The 23,108-nt window shown below is 58.9% G+C and overlaps 1 protein-coding gene across 2 annotated transcripts; it reads right to left on the bottom strand.

The window, feature by feature from the left end:
- Window positions 1–5,069: 5,069 nt before the first annotated feature.
- MED12 (mediator complex subunit 12) lies at window positions 5,070–22,787 on the bottom strand. 2 transcript variants are annotated; one of them, XM_039354844.1, is made up of 44 exons: window positions 22,502–22,787; window positions 22,034–22,138; window positions 21,355–21,546; window positions 20,787–20,946; window positions 20,363–20,538; window positions 20,128–20,238; window positions 19,646–19,900; window positions 18,991–19,137; window positions 18,729–18,828; window positions 18,463–18,599; window positions 17,766–17,897; window positions 16,955–17,081; window positions 16,605–16,831; window positions 16,419–16,502; window positions 15,924–16,076; window positions 15,557–15,701; window positions 15,347–15,465; window positions 15,082–15,225; window positions 14,459–14,622; window positions 14,180–14,311; window positions 13,818–14,045; window positions 13,314–13,458; window positions 12,721–12,841; window positions 12,522–12,623; window positions 12,306–12,419; window positions 12,073–12,227; window positions 11,636–11,815; window positions 11,358–11,429; window positions 11,039–11,193; window positions 10,796–10,957; window positions 10,618–10,729; window positions 10,396–10,485; window positions 10,067–10,176; window positions 9,605–9,740; window positions 9,282–9,443; window positions 8,761–9,141; window positions 8,513–8,663; window positions 8,054–8,265; window positions 7,669–7,749; window positions 7,261–7,478; window positions 6,951–7,122; window positions 6,545–6,706; window positions 6,385–6,466; window positions 5,070–5,461 (listed from the first exon to the last, which is right to left on the bottom strand). In XM_039354844.1, exons 1-44 carry the CDS (start codon window positions 22,598–22,600, stop codon window positions 5,418–5,420), a joined length of 6,456 nt encoding a protein of 2,151 aa, XP_039210778.1. In that variant the 5' UTR covers window positions 22,601–22,787; the 3' UTR covers window positions 5,070–5,417. The 2 variants fall into 2 exon arrangements, with proteins under 2 accessions (XP_039210778.1, XP_039210779.1); XM_039354845.1 differs by having other exon boundaries at window positions 6,545–6,703.
- Between the last annotated feature and the right edge of the window lie 321 nt (window positions 22,788–23,108).

Genomic DNA, 23,108 nt, shown 5'->3' with positions numbered 1-23,108 from the left:
TGGGTCCCAGCCCTCCCAAATGAGCAACTGCAGTTGTGGTTTCTGGGGTGCTCCTTCCCACCACCCAGAGGCACCCAACTCTCCTTCAACAGCTGTCTTGGAATCTACTCTGGATGGGAAGGTTGGTCTCTAAGGCATGGCTAAGGTTTCTCTAAGGCTGAGAAACTCTGCTCTAGGAAATAGGGACAAATCAGTGCACGTGTGCATGTAACGAAGGAAAGACACCCAAAAGATCACAAACCTGGTCATTTATTTGAACTCTGGAGCAAAGGAGTTCGGAGGACCTTGCATAGCAACTCCAAGCCCTTTGCTTGCAGACTGGCCAAACGCCTGCCACCAGGAGGAAGAGGCCCTGGGAGGCCGAACCCAGTCTTCCACCTGCCCAGGGTGCTGTCCAAGGTGCTGTGTGTTCATCCCCCCCCCCCTGCATTCAGGATTTTTGCTCCCTTCGGACCAGCCTCTGATCATCAGCACCAGATCCAAGGAGCAGGTTTCCCCCAGAAAAAATCTTTTCTCATCAAGGAGACTTACTTTTCCTGTACTTTTCTCTTTTAAAAAATGAAATGGTGGCACCATTTTGGGTTTGATGCTAAGGAGTGATGCTCCTTTGGTTAAATTTAGCCCTGCTAATTGCTCCCTCCATAGACAGTGGCTTTTCAGCAGCAGGTGCTCCCACCCAGTTCACTGAGGCCGTGCTTGCTGGATCTGCCTCCCAGATCGCAACCGTCTCAGAGGAAGTTGACCAATCCCACCCAGTAGCTCTTATTCCAAGGGGCTGACGCTCTCTGACCATTAGGCATGACTCCCCAGAGGGACATGGGCCCTTGGCTTTCCTTGTCCTCCATGCTATGAAAGAGTCGCAAAAAATAAGACAAAATGGGCAGGCAGGAGCTGGGTTAGTGGAGCAGGTCAGCTCCAGGTCAGGATGGAAAAACTCCCTCAGATCTTTAGTCAAAGAAACAGGGCAGTGAATAATGGACAGGGCAGACGCCCGTTTCTACCTATTGCTTCCATAAGCTGCACCTGAGGGAAACCTTCCATATTTCATGGAACTGAGCCAGGTGTTTAAAAAGATCAGAGTCTGTAACAAAAGGGCCACCTTCATGTCCTCCCTAATGGGACGGTTTCTACTGTGCTTTTTATTCTCCTGAAGCCTGAAGGAATGAGGAAAATGGTAGGTCTCTGTGAATCACACAAAGTCCTCCTGGATTCTGGGGCCCAATTAAGAGGACAGAGTTTAAGGTTCTGAAATTTCACTCTGGACAAAATCTACCAGCATTGGGCAAGATACCAGGGCTGTAAATGGCCGCCAGACACAAGAGGAACAAAATCCCTGCTTGAGTTTACTTATGTAGCCAGTTTAATAGTCCTGGCTATCAAACATTAGCTTCAAGGATCATAAAAGCATCACGTTTCAAAACAATAATGTAAAACCTCGTGACAAATAATAAAAGTAGACTTGATTAAAGTAGTATATAAATTCTTAAATAACATAAAACGCTACCACTCAGCTTTAAAGCTCAATCAAGAATCAATGCTTTACAATGTACTGTATAGAACAGCGGTTCTCAACCGGTGGGTTACGACCCCATTTGGGGTCGAACAACCATTTCATGGGGGTCGCCAAACAACACAGTCCGCCATTTTTCCCCCTTTTCCTTAGCTGTGCTACTCCCTTTTATTCTATTGGCTTTTGAAAGCCAATAGAATAGACTCTCTTGAATAGCCAAAAGGAATTGTCCAGGCTATCTCTGCCCTGCTGAGCCCGCCAAAAGTCTCATTCTGCAAACGGTGCTGCAAGTTGTCTGCAGCGAAGGCGAGCTGTCTGGAAGTTTCCACCCCTCCCTGCTGAGCAACTACTAAAAATGTAAGTAAAAGAGGGCCAGGGGTGGGAGGTGGGAGGCCGGCGGGCGCAGGGAGGGTTGCTTACCTCCCTTGGGCTGGGCCAGCTAGTGGCCCAGCCGGTGGTCGGCCTGCGCCGTCTTTGCCGCTTGCCAGCTACGCTTGGCCGGTGCAGGGGGCAGCACCACGCATGCGCGGCACTCCCGGGCAGGGAAAGTCCTCAACTTACGACCGGTTGGGTAGTCCTCAACTTACGACCGGTTGGGGTCGCGGCATTAAAAAGGTTGAGAACCATTGGTATAGAAAATGTCCAGAAGCTGGTAATAATTTCTCTTAGCAGAGAATTCCAGGGGCTGCAAAGGAAGTGTCTGGCAAATGTAACCATGTATGGACCTTTTTCAAGTTCACACACAAGCATGAATCCATTTTTGAATTTGCCATTTGAAGCCCACCCAGATTTTTTTCTCTCCAACTATTGAGGAGATATTAGCTTTATTGCCATCTTTACACTTTCTTTTTAAATGCTGCCTTAATAGCCTGATGTGTTTTGCACTTGCCCAAGTAAAGGGCTGGTTGGGTTTCACTTGCTTGAATGAGAGATCCCTCAAGGGTGAGGTTTTCAGAGAACTGGCTGCACTTAAGAGCATGAAAGTTGGACACTAAAGGAAATGAACAGAAATTTGTAAGAATTTTGCTACCCCATCTCTGCACTTCTTCTGGGTATGGAGAGACTTTGATGGCTGCCCTCTTGCATTCAGAGCACTACATACAGCTATTTGAGGGAATAATGGTTCCATCATTATTTGCTGGGCTTCCAGGCTCTTCCTGATGCCAGGGCCAAGGCTCAGGGGAAGATCTGGACCCCCAGAGAAAATGAAGCCTGCTTTCCCTGCTCAGATGCTTTGAAGGAAATTGTCTTCCCTCACAGGCTTTTGATGCATCCGACTTTCTGCAGTTGAACTTTGATGATGGTGGGATTAGGTGCCCTTGAAACATTCAGGCATCAAAAACTTTTGTGGGATTAACTACAGTAACCTCAGTGCCGGAGGTCACACAAGACTTAAGGAGAAAGCAGGCAAACCACATTCTGGGTTGATGCAATGAGCGAACCCAGGGTCGGCATTTAAAGAAACAAATAAGCGTTTCTGAAGGAGAGTCTGTTTCTCAGATTCACGAATCGTTATTCTTGCCTTTACTGAAATGGACTGCAGAAGCTAAGCTGTAATAAACGCCTGCCACAAAATCTTTCGCTGCAACAGGATAACACGATAGCTTTCAGGAAAAGGTTGGGCATGGTGTCATTTTTTCTGCCCCTAATTCCAAGAAGAGAATATTTTGTGCAGGTCCAGAAGTCGTTCCTTCCTTGGCCTATTTTGCATTTACCACCACTGTGGCCCAGAATGGGGCTCCCGTGCCCTGAGAGCCTGCAGCTTTCTAGATCCCAGGCAGCCATTGGGTGCTAGGCAATCTGTGGCCAGTCACAGCCAGACTGCTGGCAGAGGAGCCAGAAGCCACAGGAGGGCATCTCTGACCGCAGAAGAGGATCGGATCACACAGTAACAGCAGAGCAAGGAATCGGCACCCAGCGGGGCTCCTTTCTCTGCTCCATCCATTTCTTGAACATCTCTGCTACAAAGCAACAACTCAGGGCTTCCCCAGGTCAGAAGACCTGCAATGGTTCAATCCTTAAAGGTCTGCCCACTCACGTCAGCAACCGGAACCGGCAATTATAGATGGTTCAGGGAGCTCTGTGTACCTCTGGTAAAAGCTAGAATGACATCATATTCGTGACCTCGTTGGGCAGCAGGTCACGTGCCTCCTCGAGGATGCTGGTCTTCTGCGCTGGGAGAGCCACATGCTAGGAGGCCGTGTCCTCCAGGGCCCAAGCAGCCGAGATGGCCGCAGCGAGTTTGCCTGGATTAGCACACATGGGAGTTAGCCTAGAAGGGGGCAGAGTTAAATGCTGATTATTCACCGGGCTAGGGGAATCCAGATTAGCCTCTGTGGGTTAATGAGCTTTGATTAAGTGGTGCATAAACATTCCTTTCAACAAAAAGGAACTGATCAGAGGAAGAGGCGACGCTCAGAGGGACCACGTGATGTGAGGCAGCCTGTCTGTGTGGAAGAACATGGTTGCAACTGGTTGGCTAGGAGAACGAGCCAGGCGTACGTGGACACTTGCCAACCTTCATCTAAGAAAGGTGAAGGACAAGGGTTTTCACGTGTTTCATTCAGAGAAAGTCGAAGACAGGGTAGTAAGGGACCCCCTGGAAAGAGGGCATAAGGTATAAAAACTTGGGAAGATGAATCTGGAAAGCCAGGCCAGACCTCTGGAAAAACACCAGCTCCCCTCCCTGGCCAGGGAGGCTCACTTCAGGAAAAGGTGACCCAGTTTGCACTGGGACTGGATCCTGCAGGTCCTAAAAGAGCTGGCAGGGCAGATACCTGAGGCGGGGGGCTCGTGTCCTTTCCAGGCCTCCACCAACCACACTGAAAAGAACGCAAACCTTGAACTATCCCACAGATAGCTCTGGAGGAAAGCCAAGGTGACAGACTTCGGCAGAGGGCTGCTCCTCACCCCAGGCAACAGTTCTGCAAAGACCTCCCCACCAATGTCCTTAGTGGGGGAATCAGCCTCTGTGCTAGAAGCCCTCTCTGTGCAAAACCGGCTGCACAGGACCATCCAGCGTTGCACCAGACATGGACGATTCACACTCACACACGGAATACGGCAAACCACAATCAAAACCAGCAGATGAAAATGGGGAGACTAACTCAGCAGAGCAGCATCTCTCGCACCCCCAAACACAAGAGACCTGGGGGGGGGGTGAGCAGGTGTGTGGCTCAAGGGCCACCAACATTTCTAAGACAGATGACATCAGAAGGGGAGAGAAACTCCAGATGCCCATGTTGATCAACAGCTCAATGGTTCCTAGAACGAAAGCGGGTGCCTGGACAGCGATGCCCGTGTGGGCAAGACTGCCCAGCCATCTCCGCATTTGGCTTTGCAAGGGTGTGGCTGGCTGTCCTCTCCGTGCCACCCGCAGAAGGGTCACGTTCTCCCTCGTTAACAGCCCAGGCAGGCGGAACGGAGGAGATGGGGGGCATCTGCATCCCGTCAGCACCAAGCACCAATTATGAGAAACGATTTCAAAATGCGGAAAGAGGAAGCGCTGCACCTCACCTCCCGTTCTCCCCCCCCCCGGTGCCGAAAAACCAAGCTGCGCTCTGGAAAGTATGCTCTGTGTATTTCTTTTCAGGACATCTGTGATACAGGGTTCATCTGGTATAAATAAAGTATAAAATCTTACAAGTTTTTTTTGTCATTATTTTAACAAAAATACTAAAAACTTATTAAAAGCTGAAATCAAAGTGGGGTGGGAGACTCTAGCAATCACACAGGATTTGGAAACACTGGTAGAAAGTGGAGATTAAAAACACTAGTTTGGCATGATAAAACACTCCTGGCCGTGGACGGGTGGGGGCTGCCGCTGCACAGCCAAAGTCCACGGGTGGGGGGGCTGGAGAACGGCCCTTCCAAGTCTGCCGTGAAGCTGCTTCTTCTCTGGCGGGGCTCAATACCGTCCGAACGGGTTGCTGCTCTGTTGGGGCTGCGTATCTGTGCGGGCCAAACACGGAGTCAGATGCCGGGAAGGGAGGGGAGCAAATGGCTCAGTATTTGGGGCAGAAGCTGGCTGGATGTGGAGGAGGTGGGCACGGCGTCAGGGACACGCCTGCGCAGGAGATGCCCATCACACCACCCAGCTCTGTGGCAGGACACACTCCCCTGAGCCCGACAAGCTTCTCAAGCACACGTCTATGCCGTGGCCATGGTCCCTGCATCCCACTCCAGCCAAACTTGTGGGCGGGTTCCTGTCCGCCCACGGATCGGCTGGATCCGTGGCAGGGGGTCTCTTGGGGGAAAATGGGGACAAACCACCGTAGGAGTGACCCCTTTCTCCCCAGAGTCGCCGCAGCCTCGGCCTGCTCAGCCTGCCGAGTGAAGCTGCTGCCCCCTCTCCAAGGCTGCAGGAGGGACCAAAGCACCCAAGGGGCAGCCCCAATTCTATCCCTCCCCCTACAAGCCAGCCTTTTTTGCTGAGGCAGCAGGAGCCCAACTCCGGGGCCGCCCCACATGCCAGACGCCCAAGCGAGCCCCTTGGTGGCTCCTCTGAAGCCTCGGCAGAGCCCCCCCAGTGCCGGGGGGGCAGCTCCTCTGCCTCCAACTCAGACACCACAGCTGCGAACGGCTCTGAAAAAGAAGGCCTGGCAAGGGGGTGGGGAGAAGCTGCCTCCAGCAATGCTGGCAGCCAAAAGCAGTCTGCTCCGCTGGACCCTCAACAGCCCCCTGGATTTCCCCTCCCATGAAGCTCCCTCCCTCGCCTTCAGCTCTCATTGAGGACCACCTGTTCAGGTGTGCTTTGGAAGGTGAGAGGGGGAGCACCCCCCCCGAGAACCCCACTTCCTTCCCCTAAGGGGAGCCTGGGAGGCTGCAGCTCTGCCCGGCTGTCTGAGCTACAGGGCCCGGGGCGCAGGCCTTACTGGAGAGCTGCTGCTGGAGCTGCCGGACCAAGGCGGCAGTCTGCTGCTGCTGCTGCGTCTGCTGGAGGCCTTGTCGCTGGAACTGCACAGAGGGGGAGGCGTCACTGAGGCTGTGGGCGGCTGGGAATCTCCGGCTGCCCCAGGAAGAGGCCGGACTTACCAGGGGCTGCTGAGGAGCCAGGCCTTGCATCCCCAGTCCCGGCGGCTGGCCCTGAGCTTGGGGCTGAGGGACGGGGGGCACCGGGGGAGGCTGCTGGGGGGGTGGCTGTGGCTGTTGGGGCTGTGGCTGCGGAGGGGGCTGCTGCTGTTGTTGCTGCTGCTGCTGCAAAAAAGAAGGGTGGAATCCGTGAGAAGCGCAGCCAGGAGTCCTGGGAAGATGGAGGGTCACCTCTACCAGATCAGGTGGTTTTCTGCCAACTAGGCCTGTGGCAGCCATTGAAGCAGCCTGGACAAGGACCTCCCCTCTTTTAAAACCCCTCCCCTTTCGCCACAGACTTCCAGTCCCAGGCAGGTCCACAGTCCCCCCCAGGCAGGGAAGGCGCTTGCCAGAGTCCATCATTGCTTACCCGTAGCAGCTGCTGCTGCTGCTGCTGCCTCAGGTATTGCTGTTGTTGTTGCTGCTGCTGCTGGTGGTCAGGCAGAAGTTGGCTAGGCCGGACCCCCGCGGGGACCCCCTGCGTGCTCAGGTGGTTGATGCTGCCCATCATGGCTGGTTGTTGCATCGGCTGATGGGGAAACCTAAAGCGGAGGCCGGGGAGAGCCGGTGCATCAGAGGGCGGGCCGAGACAGGCTCCCCGCCCACCCAGAGCAGCCTTTCAGGCAGAGCCTTGGCTGGATAGGGTGGGGGTGGACGCAGCCCTGCAGCCCCCTGGGTACCTCTGGGCGGCATTCAGGGTGTGCCCATATGCCGGGGCCTGCTGGTGCACGTATCCGCTGGGCCTCTGCATGGATCGGACGGCATCGACGAAGGCGGGGTTGGTGCTGGGGTGGGCGTTCTGGTAGGTCTGGCCGGAATAGGTCGAGGGGACCATGGTGCTGGCCTGGGAGGGATGCTGCTGAAGGCCCAGGTGAGGCACCCCATAGGGGGTGTAACCCTGCAGGGGGAAGAGGGAAGGAGGGGCAGGGACAGCAATGGGCCAGGCAGGATAGTTACTGCTCAGAGGCTTCACAGAAAAAGGTGGCCAGTCTCTGGTACTCCCGCCAAACAGAGACCAGCTTCCTTTCCCATTTGTCTGGGCAGGAGAAAGTTTCCTGGAAGAAGCCGCCGGAGGGCTGGGCACTCACCTGCGCGGGCTGCCCGGTTCCATAGGCCGAAGTGGGAGGCATCTGGCGCACTGGTGGCTGCCCCAGGATCCCCTGGCCTTGCTGGGAAGGCAAGAGAGAGTCACGGCACGGGTGGCTGGAGCACAGTCGGTGCCCTGCAGGTGAGGTCAGGACCTTGCCGGACCTGAGATCTTTCCTTCTGGGCACAAATGTTCTCCCAAACTACTTTGGGCCGTGCTGACCGAGAAGCGGAACGATAAACACCAGGGTGCTTTTCGTCCCACTTCTGGAAGAGCTGGAGGCTGCCTCAAAGAGGTCTCCAGAACTGCCCACAGGCTGAGGGGAGACGGGCAGGAGACCCTCTCTCAGGCGATCTGCTCTGAAATCCCCCTCCCTGGGAGCTTACCAGTTTGGCCTGCAGCTGCTGGCGCAGGAGCTGCCCCCCAGGCACAGGGGGCGGCGGCTGCTGCTGCCTATAGACGGCTGATTTATAGGAAGGGTCCATTCCCAGCATGCCTATGCCGGCTGGCAAGACCCCTGCATAGGGGAGCCGGTTGGGCACCAGCTTGCCTATGGGCATGCGCACCGGCCGGTACGATGTGTCCAACCGAGGACCACCTGCAAGGAGAAGCAGCACATCTTTTCTGGGCCCCTCCAGGCAGAAGAGGCCAGGGGCGCCTAGCTCAGCCCCGGCCAGTGCCAGGAGCCTGGGGGAGCTTGGAGGGAGCCCAAAAGGAAGCCCCTCTGTTCCGCTGGTCTCCCTATCCCGGCTCGGCTCAGGGGTCCTGCTGGGGAAGCTGCCAAAATCCAGGCTCCCGGGGGGGGGGCAGGTCTCCTCCCCAGGAGACACCGGCCTTTGACTGACCTGCTGGGAGGGGCTGGTTCTGGGCGTAGAGGCCCACTGGCGGCTGCCCGTAGGCCAGGCGAGACATGGCGTTCCCCGGCTGGTGGTGCAGGAGGTCAGCGGGAATGCCAGCACCATAGGAGACCCCTCGGCCTGCGTTCATCAGGTATTCCTGGGGGGAGGGCAAAGGCCACGAGAAGGCAGACTGTCCAGCCGGGCAGGGCGAGGGGCTGGGGGGGACCCGGCCCAGCCTTGGGGAGGGGGCTCACCTCGTTCTTGCTGGCCGACTGGGCGCGCTTCTTGTTCTTGCTCTTACTCTTGTTCTTGGGTTCCACCGCGGAGCTGCCAGCGCTGGCGCTGGCCTTCTCCGCCTTGGCCGGCTCCACCACCTTCTTCTCCGGCTCCAGGGGCACCGGGGTGGGGGGCTCCTCCTCCTCGGGAGGCAGCGGCAGCGGCTCCAGGTAGTAGCTGCGGGGTTTGGGCTTCAGGTGGGTGTGGTAGAGGAGCAGCCGCTGCTGCTCTTCCAGGCGGGAGACCTTGCGGTCCACCCGCACCGTGCCGAACCAGCCCCAGGAAAGGGGGGCAGAGTGCTTCAGGCCCTCGAAGAGGTCCCAGGGCGAGATCTTCTGCTTGGTGGAGACCTGCAGGCCCTGGGGGGAGGGGGGAGGGAAGGACAGCCATGGTGATTCGGCCCTCATTCTGAAATCTGCCAGTCCCGCAGCCTGACCCCCCCCTCCCGCCAAGAGCCAAGCCCCCCCCCCCCCAGCCAGAGGCCCAGGGATTCACTTGCCTCCTTCTTGAAAATGGAGTCAAAGCCGGCAATCTTGTTGCCTTTGGTGTCGATCAGGGAGCCCTGGGGTTCACAGGTGATCACATCCCGGGTCTGCTTGGGCAAGGGCAGCAGCTGGCGCACCTTCTCCAGGCTCTCAGACTGTCGGTCGCCCAGCTCCTTCTGCAGAGGAGGAAGCTGCCATGCTTGCCACTGCGGCTGCCCTAGGGGAGCTGCACTGTGGCCCCAGCCATCCCGCCCTCGCTCCCGTGGCTCCGGACAGGGCCCCTGGGAACACACCGCCAGTGCACCCTTTCCCTCCGGAGGGGAGGGCTCTGGTTTACCCGCAGCTTCTTGACCAGGTTCATGTAGGCCCGCTTGTTCTCCTCCATGCTGCCTTGCGAGATGCTGGACATGTCAGCGGCCAGAGTGCCGTTGATCAGCACGCTCAGCATGTCCAGGACGGTGGTGAAGAGCTCACTGGAAGATCAGGGCCAGAGAGGAAGGGCAGTCAGCAAGGGGTGACAGCAGCGGTAGCCCCCTTGGCCCAGGCCAGGCTTTGCACTTGTGCCGGAAGGGCTCCAATTCACACGGCCCTTGTGGCCAGGAAAACTGAGCCCCTGTCCTGCTACAGATGGGGCTCTCTGGGGGGGCATTTCTTAAGGATTTGGCCCCCTGCAGAAAGCCCAGCTGACTTGCAAGGGTGGATATTTGACCCAGCCTGCAGACAGGCCAAAAATACACCCTCATCACAATCAGAGGGCCTCCTGTGCCCCATGCTGAGGTCCTGGGGAAGGAAGGCTCACTTGTTAGACTGCATGTCCACCGTGCCACTGCTGATGATGTCCAGGAGAAGCACTGCCCACTCCGTGGTCTGCTGGGTGCTGCGCTGCACTGTGTCAAACATGCCCCCCACCTGGCGGGAAGGACCACATGAGCTCCCGCCCCACAAGAAGGCTGGGGGCAGAGAAAGAGGGGCGCTTCCCCTGTCCAAGGAAAGGGGGCTCCCTAAAAAGGGAAATTCTGTCGGAGCGGCGAGGGGAGCAAAAGGAGGCCAATAGCTCCAGCTCTGCCCGACACGTAGGGGAGCAGCCTCGGGAGGCGGAAGGGGGCCTGTTCTGCCCCCCCAGCTCACCAGATTCAGCCGCAGCTTCAGCGCCTCGTGCATCAGCTGCTTGGCCTTGCAGTCGTCCTGGTACTGGTCTTCCCGCCAGTTGGTCACAATCTAAGAGGATGGTGATGGGAACAGCTTTCCCTCAGCAGGCAAAAGCTGCTGGGGGGCCAAAGGCTGGGAAAGGGAAGCCCCCCCCCCGGAGTGCATGTGGCCAGAAAGCCACCCTGGGGATCCTGCACTTACCTGCTGAACCTGGCTGAACAAGGAGGTGAGGAGGCCCTCGCGCTGCTCGTCCTGGCCCTTCAGGCAGGTGAGCACCAGGGACAGGAAGGGCTGCTGGCTCAGCAGAGTCATGCTGCAGGCAAGGGCAGAGGTTGGGCTGGGCTCACAGGGCTTCCCTCCCCCCCTCCCGGTCCCTCACCTCTTCTGCTTCTGCCTGTCTCTCTCCTTGCGGGAGGAAGACCCCAAATGCTGCCCCTTCTCCAGCTCGTCCCCCGCCGCCTTCAGCACGTAGCCCTGCACGGAGGTCGGGAGCTTGGCGATCAGGGGTGCCACCAGCCACACTCCAGACCGTTCCAGGGAGCTGGGTGGGCGAGAGACCAGCGTCAGGCCAGCAGACCCCCTGCATCCTGCCCCCTCCGCACCTCCCCCGACTTCTGCTGACCTAAGGACCGGCTTGGCTTTGGGGTTGGCTGGCATGAGGTTGGAGCAGCTGGCCAGGCTGACGATGCCATTGCTGGCCGAGTTGGTCTCTGCCGATTGCTGGAACACCTCAATGGTGGCCTTAGCGATGTTCTCCAGGAGGGAATTCATCTCTTGCTGCAGGAGGCGGGGGAGCAGTCAAACATTGGAGCCCTGGCAAGAGGACGGTGGCGCAGCTCGGCTGGGATGAACTCCCAGGCGCTGCCCTTCTCCAAGGGCCTCTTGGCTGCCCTGGCCTCTCCCAGGGAAGCAAGCCGGAAAGCCCCTGCCCCAGTCCTTACGTTGCTGGCCGTCTGCTTGATCATGAGTTGCAGTTCCAGCAGCGACTGGCGCATCGTCCACTGGTCCAGGTTCTGCAAGGAAGGCAGACGGGCACCTCGGTCAGGAGGACAGCCCTGCTATGGGGCCAATCTGCCTGCTGGCTTCGTGCTCTCCTGGAGAGAGCCGGAATTTCACCACACCCCTCGTCCCTGCGCCCATGGAAAGAGCCAATCCCTCCCTCCCACCGGGCTCCTGCAGGGGCCAATGCCCACCTGGCCAACGCCCCCCACCCAGGAACCTGCAAAATGCGCTTGATCCTCTGCCGCTGGGGGTTCTCGCCCTCCTCGCTGTCGAGCAGCCGATGAGGGTAGCAGATCAGCTGCATCAGCCTCTGGGCCTGAGTGCTGCTCAGGACAGGGTCCTGCAGGTCGTTGCTGTCCTCGCACAAGGACTTCAAGCATCGCTCGCCCACCCATTCCTGTGGACAGAGGGGGAGGGGCGTGCCACTGATCCTGGGAGCCTCTGGCTCTGCCAGCCACAACGAGCCGTCTGCCCTCCGCCTCCCGAGGCCCCGGGACCAGGGCTGGCAGGGCCATCCCCACAGGCAAGTCTATACCTCAAGGGGGCTTAGCACCTGGCCCTTCCCAGCAGCTGGACCGGCCACCTGTCCCAGAGCGAGCTCAGGGCAAGGCCCATTGCTGAGCAAACACTCCCTGCAAGGGCTAACAGTCTCACCTGCTGGCAGATGCTCCGGAGGACGTACTTGGCGTAAACATCCAGGCTGGCTGTCTCGATGGAGACCATCCGCCCGGCCGACTTCTTGTCGTCGTCCAGGAGGTCATCCATCCCTCCCGGGTGGGAAAACCCAGAGCCCTTCAGTTCGGCGTCCCCTGCAAACAGGAGGGGGGACTAATCCAGTGGCCTGACTCCGCCCCTCCCTCCCCCCCAGACTGTGTCCAAGTACGCACCCAGGACAAAGACGGCCTTCAGCACTGCAAAGACAGCCCCGTCCACGATGCGATTCTGGGAAGCGGCCAGCAGGTGCCTGTCGCAGGACGAGCGGATGCCCACCGAGGGCTTACCTGTGGGGAACCCACGCTTTTAGCCCTGGACTGACCGCTGCTGCAGCAGACACACCTAAGGCGCCCCCATCCTGGGAGAGCCGAGGCCCAATGGCTTCTTACTGCTATCCTGCTGGCAGGGATTCAGCTGAGGAGTCTTAAAGAGGTGCAGCAAAATTCGGCAGGTCAGACGGGCCCCGGGCTCTGAGTCCTGTTCACTGCAGGCTGCAAAAGAAGGGCAGGTTGGTCAAGGGCTAGGCTGCCCTTCAGGCTGGGCCTCTCTCCGGGACTGCTTCGAACAGTGTCCCAGCCAGACTCTCACCAGCATTGAGAAGAGAGGGAATGGCTGCACAGCGGATCAGGTCCTCCAGAAGCAGACATTGCCGGGCGATGAGGATAGCCACAAAGGTTGCCAGGGAATCGTGGAAGGACAGGTCGCTCACCTGCAGGTAAGGAGGAAGGCAGCTCAGCTGAGCCCCTGTCCATATTACCATCTACATTCAGAACTGACCCCCCGTACTCCCCCCAGTGCTGGGCAAATATTCCCAATATTTCCAAATCAGCTCTTAAGCCACATCCCTGAAATGCTGGGATTGAGGGAAGCACCGGATCAGGATGTGGGGTCAGGTTTTGTGTTTTGGAACTAGAGAAGGATGACGTCCTGAGCTAACAGGGGCACTGCTGGGAGCTAAGCCAAAAGTCAAGGCAGGAAAAGATCAGTTAGGGGCAACTGGCTCCAGGGAACACACCTGGGGGCACCAGGGGCCCTGCAGCCGAGCCGAGGCTTTCTCCCCGAAAGAGCGTCCTTCAAGCACACACAGCCCTCTTCCACACCTGCTTCACCAATGGGTCCTCCTCAGACATTATGCCTGCTCTGTAAAACCTCCCTCCTGCCCCTCCCTGTCCCGCCCTTACGTCCACGTTGCAGAGCAGGTCGTTGAAGCCGCACGTTCCGTTGTTGGAGGAGCAGCACAGGGCCTTCAGCACCCCCAGCCACTCGGCACTCAGCAGCTTGCAGTAGCCGGTTAGCTCCGCACACAGGATGGCAATGTCGTTGACCCTGGGTGGGAGAGCAGGGGCCGGTGAGGGCCTGGCTGTCTTACCGAGGCTATCAGCCGTGAGCCAGAGAGGTCGGCCTCAGCCGGCCAGCCTGGAGGTGTGCACGGAGCCTCCTCTTTGAAACGGGTCTGCCAGATTCTCAAGAGGCAGAAAAAGCCACAAAGCCAAGTGACAACTAAGTGTGGCTGATTGAATAAAGCTGAAAGTAACACGTGAATCCAACCTCTACCCCCAGGAGCTAGGAAGTGGGGAGAAGGAAGAGGGAGGGCCAGACCTCCTGCTTCTCCTTCCTTTGCCTCCTCCCCAGGGAAAGAGGCATCTGCAGTCCCCCCGTGGCCCCTCACCCGGCCAGGCCCTCACCGGTCCGGGTCGTGGTGCCCCACGCAGACGTGCATCAGGGCATTGCAGACAAAGCTGTAGCGGTTGGCCGGGTTGTCTGCCAGGCTCTTGCCCAGGTTGGTGTAAGTGAAGTTGTGGGCTGAGGGGTTCTCGATGGTGTCGATCATAAACAGGGGTTCCCACAGCATGTTCGAGTCGGAGGGCTCCACATTGCAGTAGATGGTGTTCTTCACTTTGGAGCAGAAGTCACTGCGGGGAAAGCAGGCAATGAGACCTGGGTAGCCCCAGCTGGGTCTCCAAGAGCCCCCTTGTTGGGGAGGTGCGGAAGGAGCCGGGCTCGGGAGGAAAGAGGCTGGCAAGAGGGCCGCTGGCAGGGCACCAACCTGAAGAGCTCCCCAAATTTACTCTTGAGGTGGCTGCAGGACGTGTAAAGATCGTAGAGGTAGGCCAGGATGCAGCGCTCGGCCGAAGAGCCATCCGAGCGGTTCATGCCGTGCTTCACCACCCCACACAGCCTGGGAGGGAGGAGAGAAGCACGTGGGAGAAAGCTGGGACAGGCTGAGCGGCCCCTGCCCCTCATCCCATTGCCACCCCCGAAGGAGCCGATCCAGGAGGGCTGGTCACCTCCCCTAAAGCCTGCAGGGCATGTGCCCAGGGCTCACCCTTCGAAGACTTGGGCCATCTGGTCCTGGTTGAGGATAAGGCAGGAGTGGTAATGCCGCAGGACGGCCACGATACACAGGCACAGGCTGGTGGTGTAGCTGCCCACCAGGTCAGAGGACTTGAGCAGCAACTCGGCCTCCACCACGCTCAGTTCATTCAGCAGCTAAGCAGCCATCCGGGATCCACCGGTGGGGGGGGGGTTTAGGGAAGATGCAGGTCAACTCACAGCCTCCAACACCACTAGGGGTGGCAAGGCTTAAGGGGCGGGTATGGGGAGACATTGTGCTTGGGGGGAGCCAAGATGAGGCGACCAGGTCCTGCTGCAGCCCTCGGCATCCAAGTCACCAAGTGTGGCTGCAGCATCTCACAATGTTAAGTTGGGCGGGAAGGGAGCTTTTGCACTTTACGGCAAAACAACTGGAAAGTTATGTTGTATGCATATTCCTTGCATACACTGCCTGCAGTTGCATACTATTTGTGCTCTTCTGTGCTTGGGGATTCGAAGGGCCTTTGGTGAGGATTCCGGCCTGGCATTGGGCTTCCAACATGACCTGGCAACTCATCTCGGCCATGGGCAAGCTCGGAAGTTCCGCACGGCCGAACCTCAGTTCGGGCAACTCACCTGGATGGCAAAGTCGATGAGCCCGCTGATGTTGAGCGAATACTCCATCAGGTCGAAGATGAACTGGATATGCTGCACCAGAGGCAGGTGGTAGGACATCCCTAAGGCAAAGCTGGTGATCTGCTCCAAGACGTTGCGAGATACCTGAAGAAGGAAGTGTGGTGCCCAGCAGTCACACTCAGGGGTCTCCAGAGCCCAAAGCACGCCCTCCTCCCTCTGCTGCTCCCTACCAACCTCCGACCCGCCCTTGGCCGCAGGAACCTGCCTGAGAGGTGACGAGGTGCTGGTCAAAATGGGAAAGATGCTGGAATTTCGCAAAGATGTCCTCTGCGGTTGGGAAGGCCTCTGGCTTATTTCTCTTCCTTTTCTGCCCTTCCTCGCCACCTGCCCAAGGCAGATACGTTGTGATGACCTCCGCAGATCCCAATGGCTTCCACACAGCCCCTTCCACGGGCCACTGAGCAGCCCCACCAACCTGTCTCTGCTGTGCTTTTCCTGTTGAGCACCTTCAAGATATCTTTGCCGATTCTTTTGATGGCGTGGCGTGCCTCATCGCGCTGCCTCCCAACGCCGAAAAGGACCACCAGCCGCTGGTTGCACTCGTGGCTGCTCGACTCCTCCTGAGAAGGCAGAAAGGCGGGAAAGAGCAGGTCCCACTGCGGTCAATGGGACATTCTCTAGCCACCCACAGGGAGGCCTTTCCTTTCCGAGGGAGGCACCTCCCAAAGACTCTCACGTGAAACCATCTGGGACTTCCTGGAGGCCTCACTAGGCCCCGCTCATTCCCTCACATGCCCAGCAAAGAGCAGCCCTTCCCCACTGCCCGGCTCATCGCATCTCACCTGGGGAATGGGGAAATGTGTGCAGTACTGGATGTGTCGAGGCTGCTCATAAAGTGTTGTCAACGTCCCATCGGCCACCCTATCCTTCTCAGGGTCCAGTTTCTCTGGGGAAGGGCTGGCTTTGGATTCACAGTGCATGGAAGGAGAGAACATCTGGCAGGGGGGCAGGGAAAAGGCAGAAAGGTGAGTGGATTCTGCATCTTGGCAGGGAAGACTCTGCCCCCGAAGGCTGGCCAGGCAGGAGCACCCTCCACCAAGGGCTTCTGCCTCTCTCTGCACAGCATCCCATGGCTTCCGCTCCCCTTGAGGCCCCCCACAGGCCCCAGACAGAATGGGCTGGACCTCCTTTTCCCCCAGGAAGGGCGCTGGAGGGCAATGGCTCTCTTGGGAAGGAGGCAACCCAAGTCTGCCAGTGAGGGAAGAAAACAGCCTCTGCCACATCACCGGCACTATGGGCTTCCCAAAGACCGGCCAGGATGCCCGGCCGGGCCCTACCGAGAAATCAGCCTTCTCCATGTCGTCAAAGATGACACTGGAACTGTGGTCGATGTCCATGTGGCACTCTGACAGGCCAGCATCCTGGCAGGCAGAAGGGACGAGACACCTCCCTCAGCGCCCTGAAGCAGAAGCAGCCCAGCCCCCCCCCCTCCGATCAGAACAAGGAGGGCTTTCAGCTCAAACCTCCAGCTTGAGGCCGTGGCTGCCCTCCCGCTCCTTCCGGTCATGCTCTTCCACCGCATCGTCAAAGGGGGAGGCGGGGCGGGGCCCGTGGTCGATGGCCAAGTCGCCCCGCGAGATCAGGGTACACATGTACATGTTGGGTGAGAAGACGTCGTGTCGGATCAGCTCGCAGAAGAGCAGGACCAGGTTGAAGAACTCAACCCGCTCGTTCTCGCTGCTGGGGTCAGCTGCCAGGGAGGGAGGGAGGGAGGGAGGGAGGCATGAGGAGCCAGGCCTGCTTCTGCCCAACCATCCCTGGCCTGACCCCCCCTTCCTCTCAAGCAGGAACCAGGCGTGGGCTTGGTCCGTACTCAGCATGGGGGCCTGGGTGTCCAGGAACTGCATGAGGACCTCTTGGAAGACGGGGGCGCTCACTGCCGAGAGGGAACCCGACGAGATGGAGCCTTTTTCGTCCACCACTTCTGAGTCGCCACAGCGCTGAGCACAAGCACAAGAACAGAAGGCGGTGAGCCCCACACGTGCTCCCAGGCCCTCCCCAGAACTCCCCTGAGCCTAGATTTGGGCCCCTGCAGCAAGTTTCTGCTGGAACAAACACCCCGCGCGTGGGACTATTTCCGTGGCCTCATCTCCTGCAGGGATTGCACTCCCCCCCCCATTTTCTAGGGCAATCCTTTTTGTGCTGCATTTGGACTTTGGAAATTTTCATAGCCCCGTCTCTGGCATTCACCATCACTGCTGAATATTTCACAGGCTTTATTATTTTTTCTTTTTTTTCAAATGTTTAATGTTTTAGGATACCTGCACTCTCGATGTTGTCTTCATTTGTGTTTGCAGGATATTCAAATGAACTTTGTGGACTGAGCACAAAGTTGTTGGGGATGAAAACAGAGATTTGTAAAGCACCTTGAGATCAATATGTCTTGGCCACAAATGTCCAGTATCAACTTCAAAAGTGTTCCGACCTGGCCAGAAATGTCCAACCTTGTCTGTGGCCAAGTTGGGCCACTGGGGTGACCAAACAATCCCGGTCGAGCCAGAATGGGACATTCTAGGATATTAACCCCAACAGACATTTCCTTTTTAAAGGGAACGCTCTCCCCCACCCTCCTGGCCTTCTCACACCGCCTCTGCCAGTCCCTGTGGAAGCACCACTCTGCTCACCTCGGCCTCTATTTCAGATTGCCGCTTCTCCAGCAGCTTTGCCACCACCATTGCCCGGTGCCGTCCTGACCGCTTGTGGCTCACAGCCCACTCGCAGAGCAGAGCCACCACGGCGTCGTCATCGGGGGAGATCTGCCAGGAAAGCAAAGGGGTTAATCTGCTGGAAGGGCCAGCCCAACTTTCTCCCCAGCCTTCAGTCAAGCTCCAAGACAGCTCCCCACAGTACGGCAGCCAGGGCCGGTGCTTCCTTTCACGCGCTGCGTGGGGGAGGCCGTCAGCTGAAGAGGCGCCGTAGACCCTTCCTCTAGCCTCGTCATCCCCAGGAGAACAAGGAGCCAGCACCAAGCTGCTTTCCCTGGTTTAGATTTCACTCTCAGCAGCTGAACACGGAGGCTCCCTCAAGCCACCATGGGGAGAGGTCTCCTCTGCTGTAGATCTAACTTGTCCATCTTAAAATGATTTCAGCTGGGAGCCTTGACCGCCTCCCGGCAGCAGCAATTCCAACCTGGCTGTCTTGAATCAAATGCTTTGGCAGCGCATTGTGTGCCAACACAATGTGTGCAGAGAGAGCACCCTGCACTGGCCCCTGGACAAAGAAGGCACCCCTGTCCAGAGCCACCTCCTCCGATCACGCCCTCTTCCCATTGGATCCCATTTCCCCACGGCTGAACCAAGACAGAGAAGCCCCTTTCCCCACCTCGTGACTGTCCTTGCTCGGCCCTCCCCCGAATATCCTGTTGTACAGAGAATCCAGTGAATTGCTAAAGTCCGAACGCTCAAAACTGTGACTGTCAAGGACTTCTAAAGTGTGGAGCACCCGGCTGATGGTGAACCCTGGAAGAGAAAGGGAGAGGTCAAAGGCAGGGAGCCCACCGCCTGCACAGCAGAGAACTGCAACCCAGCTGCTCAGACACAGGGGCAGCGAGGGAGGGGCGCGGGGGGGGGACTCGGGGCAGGGGCTACCTGCAGTGGCTTCCTGGCATTTGTCGAAGGACCAGCGCACTTCCACGGCCTGGCCACGCTCCTTGATCTGCTGCTCCGTCTCCCGGAGCCTCGCTCGGACCTGGCAAGGAAGGGGCATCAGAGGAAGATCTTGGCTTCTAGGAGGATCCTGAGCCAGCCGGAGAAACAAGGAGGGAGAAAGCCTGGCACAGCCCCTCCCCCACCCCTGGGTCAGCCCCGAGGGCTGGAGACGACCCAGGCCAAGAGGTGGACTGCTGCTCACCTGCTGTATGAAGCTGGTGTTGACCCCTGGCATGGGCAGGTTTGAGGGGGCAATGGGCAGGTGGTCGAGGGGAGAGCCCGTCTTGATTCTGCTGTCCGTAAGGGAGTAATGCCAGACAAGGGCGCTGGGGCAACATAGGACAATACTCTAAAGCCAGAGGAGAAGGGAGGAGACAAGGGGGAGGTTGAGTTCTGGGGGTGAGGACGGGCCCTCCTTCTCAAGGGCAGTTCGCTGCCCAGCACTCGGATGGTCAGCCATTTCCACAGTACTCTCTGATCCCCAAAGCCAAATGTTTTTGGGATATTCGCACCACCCTTCCTTCCGGGCTCCCCTGTGTCTCCACTGGTGAGCCACTCCTGCTAGGACTCTAAGGGAAAGTCCCGTCCTCAGCAGTGGGCAGTTCCTGATGCTTCCTCTCTGACCTCCTGCTACAACACGGGTGTCAAACTTGCCACGTGATGTGACGTATCGTGACTTTTTTCACATTGCCGGAGCTGGGGTGTATGATGCAACTGGCCCACGGGCCGGCAGTTTGACACCTCTGTGCTACAAGGAGCAGCCAGGAAAAGTCTGAGATTCTCCCCATGCTCCTTTTGAAGGCCTGTTAGACAACTCACAAGTGCGCCTCCCGAGCCCTGCAAAGCCAAGCGCTTGCCTGGAGGATGCAGCTGAGCCCAAACACTACTGGGCGATGCTGGGGACACAGCAGCAGGTCGCTGAAAGGGCTGGCGGAGGAGTTTCCCGCAGCCGGCTGGGGAGTTGGGGTGGAGGGGAGTGCCGGGGCCGTCTGAGATGGAAGATGGTGAGCCGGGTGCCCACCGCTGGCATCCAGCAGAATGGCAAGCCGGCGGGTGCAGAAGTAAGCCAGGCGCCTGGACAGGTAGGCAGACTGCACAAACTCACTGGAATACTGTTGGGGAGAAAAGAGACCAGGGCTGCAGCATTAGCTTAGCCGAGAAGCCCACTGCGCTCTGGGACACTCCCTCAAGACACAGCGCCTGAGCTTCCGCCTGCCATCTTCTAGGCTGCTGAATGGTCCATCCAGCGAAAGCCCTCCCTTCCTTACAGTTTTACTCCCGTTTTCCCATCTCAACCCAGCTGGCCCCTCTTCAGTTTGCCTGGGGAGTGGCGGCTGACCTGTAGGAGCAACGGAAGGAGCAGCTTCAGAAGCTCGTCTTCGCCCGGGCGAATCTTCTCAAAGCACTCAAGCACCCAGGTCAGGAACTCATGCCGGTCCAGCATCCCGTCCTGGAAGGAGCAGGCAGAGGCGTAATGAGAGGGCCGGGGGGCTCAGTTCGCCCATCTTCAACACACTTTCCACCAAAGGGGACCCGCCAGCCAGCCAGAGGCCACTTCCCCTCCCCGCCCTCACCTGGAACATAAACATGGCCAGCTTCTCATTGTAGTCCCACTGCTTCACCGAGTGCTCCACCTCCTGAGGCATGATGCTGGAAGGCGAGCTGCAGGCTTGTGCCAGCAGCTGCCGATGAAAGTCGGCAATCTTCTGCAGCTGCTCCCACAGAAATTTGGTAATGATCTGTGTCCACTCTAGAAAGGGAGAGAGGCAGTCAGCAGCAGAGACGGGGCTGGACCTGCTGTGGGACTCCTCAAGCAGAGAAGGCTTTGGATGCAATGGAGACAAGGAACGGTAAGGGGGGAAAGCCAGATCATCCTGGTGATTTGGGTGCAGGAGAAACGGCTGCCCCAGGTGGAGGCTGAGAGACGCCCAGCTCAACCCAAGCCCAGGGCACTACATTGATCCTGGAGGCGTTCGAGGCCAGAGCAGCAGCCCTTACCGCTGAAAGGGTCAATGACATGCCGCTTCTTCACCTTCGTTTCCGTAATGGCAGCGTAATAGGCACAGGTCATCTTGATCAGCCAGGCAGCTCTCATCACGGGCACTGCGTACTTGGCCAGGTAACTAAATATCTCCTCCTTCTTGCTGAAGATGGGCACCTGCCAGAGCACAGCACAAGGAGGGCGATTCAAACATGGCCACGGGCATTTTTGTCAGAGACCAAGCAAGGAGGAGGGCTAGGAAACCAGGCATCGTGTGAACTGCAGCCCCTGCTCTCCTCACAACAGCCACATTTCGCTCGCTCCATCTCGTTCTTTCATCTCCCTCCACAAACCTGTAGCTCCGCATCAGGGCTGGGTCTCTGAGAACTCCTGCTCATCCCTCGCGTTCTTGCCCTGCCTCAGCAGAATGCTAAGGGCTCCCCTTCCCCACACAGAGCTCCCGTCTCTTTGTCCAAGTCCTCGCCAAAGCCGTCCAACAGTGAACCTTGATGGTTTACAGACGCTCTGGGTCTCCTGACCTCAGCCACCCCTTCAATGATCTGGGGAGCCTTGGCAGTGCGGTACCTTTTTAGCCAGGTGGGTGAGCGGTTTGGTTCCAGCCAGATCATTGAACCAATTGTTAATCGCGCTCTGGGAGCGAGCCGTCACCGGCCAGAAGTTGTCCTTTTGGTTCACCTGCGGCTTCCGACGGCCTGTGTCAGGCAACGTGTTGCAGCGCAGCTTTTCAGCAATGATGCTGCTGAAGTTGGAGCTGATCTGGAGAAGAGGAAAAGGAGCTTTCAGGCTTCTTTGGCCACAGGACACCCTGCGGAAGCACCTGCCTCACTTTCCCTCAAGAGCAATGACTTGGCTTCATGGACGGAGGCACCTCCACATTGAGAAGAGGCTCCTCTGCCGCTGCAGAGCCCCCACCTGAGACCAGGGCCCCCTTTCTCTCTTTGAGAGGCTGGGCTTGGTGACATGGTGCCAGACAGCCCCACGTTCTCAACATCACTTCGTCAGCTCATTTCTGCTGCTCAGAGCTTCACCCTTAACCCCAAGACCACATGCAGGACGAGGGGGTAGCCAGCCAGCATTGCTTCTCCCGGGACCCTGAACTCTACCCCCCAGCTGCCACTTTCAGCTGTGATTGAGCAGCCCGGAAAGCCGGGACCAACCCTCAGCCAGGACTCGGAGGCTGGGCTGCAATGGGCCATCCTGCGCTCCGGTGGCCTGGGCAGTCTGGGGGGGGAGGGGGGCTCACCTTGGCCGGGTTGAAGTTGACGTTCTTGGCACTGCCGTGTTCGTCGCCAGAAACGGCCGGCTGGTTGTTGAAGCCCTGCTTCACGTTGAGAGCCGTCAGCTCGTCCTGGGGGAGGAAGGCGAGGGTCACCCAGCGCTCCGCCCTCCCCCGCTCTGGAGTGGGTCAGCAGCCCCTGGCAGCCCCGCCCCCACCGGCAGGCGCGCCCGGGGAGACCCCCGAGGCCAGGGCAGGCACAGGCGGGCTGCCGGCGGGAGGCGGATCTCCGGACGGAGCTCGCCCAGCCGCGGGGGGGAGGGGAGCCTCCATGGCCAAGAGCAGCCGGGGCCAGGCGGGGCCGAGGTCCGCGGGGCCCCCGACGCCACGGCCGTCTCCCCCCCCGGGCCCTTCTCCCTCCGGACGCGGGGGGCGCTGCGCCCGCCGCCCTCCCGCAGGGGCCGACCTCCCGGCCGGGCGCTGCGGCCCGCTCACCTCCTTCTGCTTGGGGTCCTGCGGATAGACGTCGGGCGGGCCCAGGCGCGGCCGCTTGAGAGGCCGGTGCTCGTAGCTCAGCACCCCGAAGGCCGCCATAGCCCACCAAGAGGCGCTGCCGGCCCGCCCGCCGACCAGACGAGGCCCGGACACCGGGTCGGCGGCGGCGGCGGCGGAACCAGCCGAGCCGGGCCGACGGCTGCCGGAAAAGGCCGAGCGAGGGGTCGGGGCAGGCGGGCCGCGCCGAAGCCTTCCGAGGGGCGCTCGGCGGCGTAGGACCCGGGCGGCGCCGGAATGGATCGCGCGCGGCTGCGGCGGGCGCGGAGGACAAAAAGCGGAGCACCGCCGCGGCGGTCGGAAGCGATGACGCGCCCGGCCGGGGCCCTCCCTCCTCGCCGCCGCCGCGCACGGAAATTGCCGAGGGCGGACGGAGACGGCCGAGAAGACCCCTGCTTCTCCCTCTGCCGGCCGAGCTGGGTCACTGCAGCGCCCCGCAGTCCGTGGAGCCGGAGGCGGTGCCGCGAGGCAGCTAAGAGCCTCGGCCTTTGTGTCAATTTGGCCGGTTGCGATGGTGCATTTAGGAAAGGGGCGCAACACAGTGTGCAGG

Source organism: Crotalus tigris, unplaced genomic scaffold, assembly GCF_016545835.1.
Source record: "Crotalus tigris isolate CLP2741 ecotype Arizona unplaced genomic scaffold, ASM1654583v1 scf7180000018585.330925593:3314079, whole genome shotgun sequence".
Taxonomy (NCBI): domain Eukaryota; kingdom Metazoa; phylum Chordata; class Lepidosauria; order Squamata; family Viperidae; genus Crotalus; species Crotalus tigris.
Note: the sequence above shows the minus strand (reverse complement) of the source record. Positions and strands in the feature narration are given on the sequence as shown.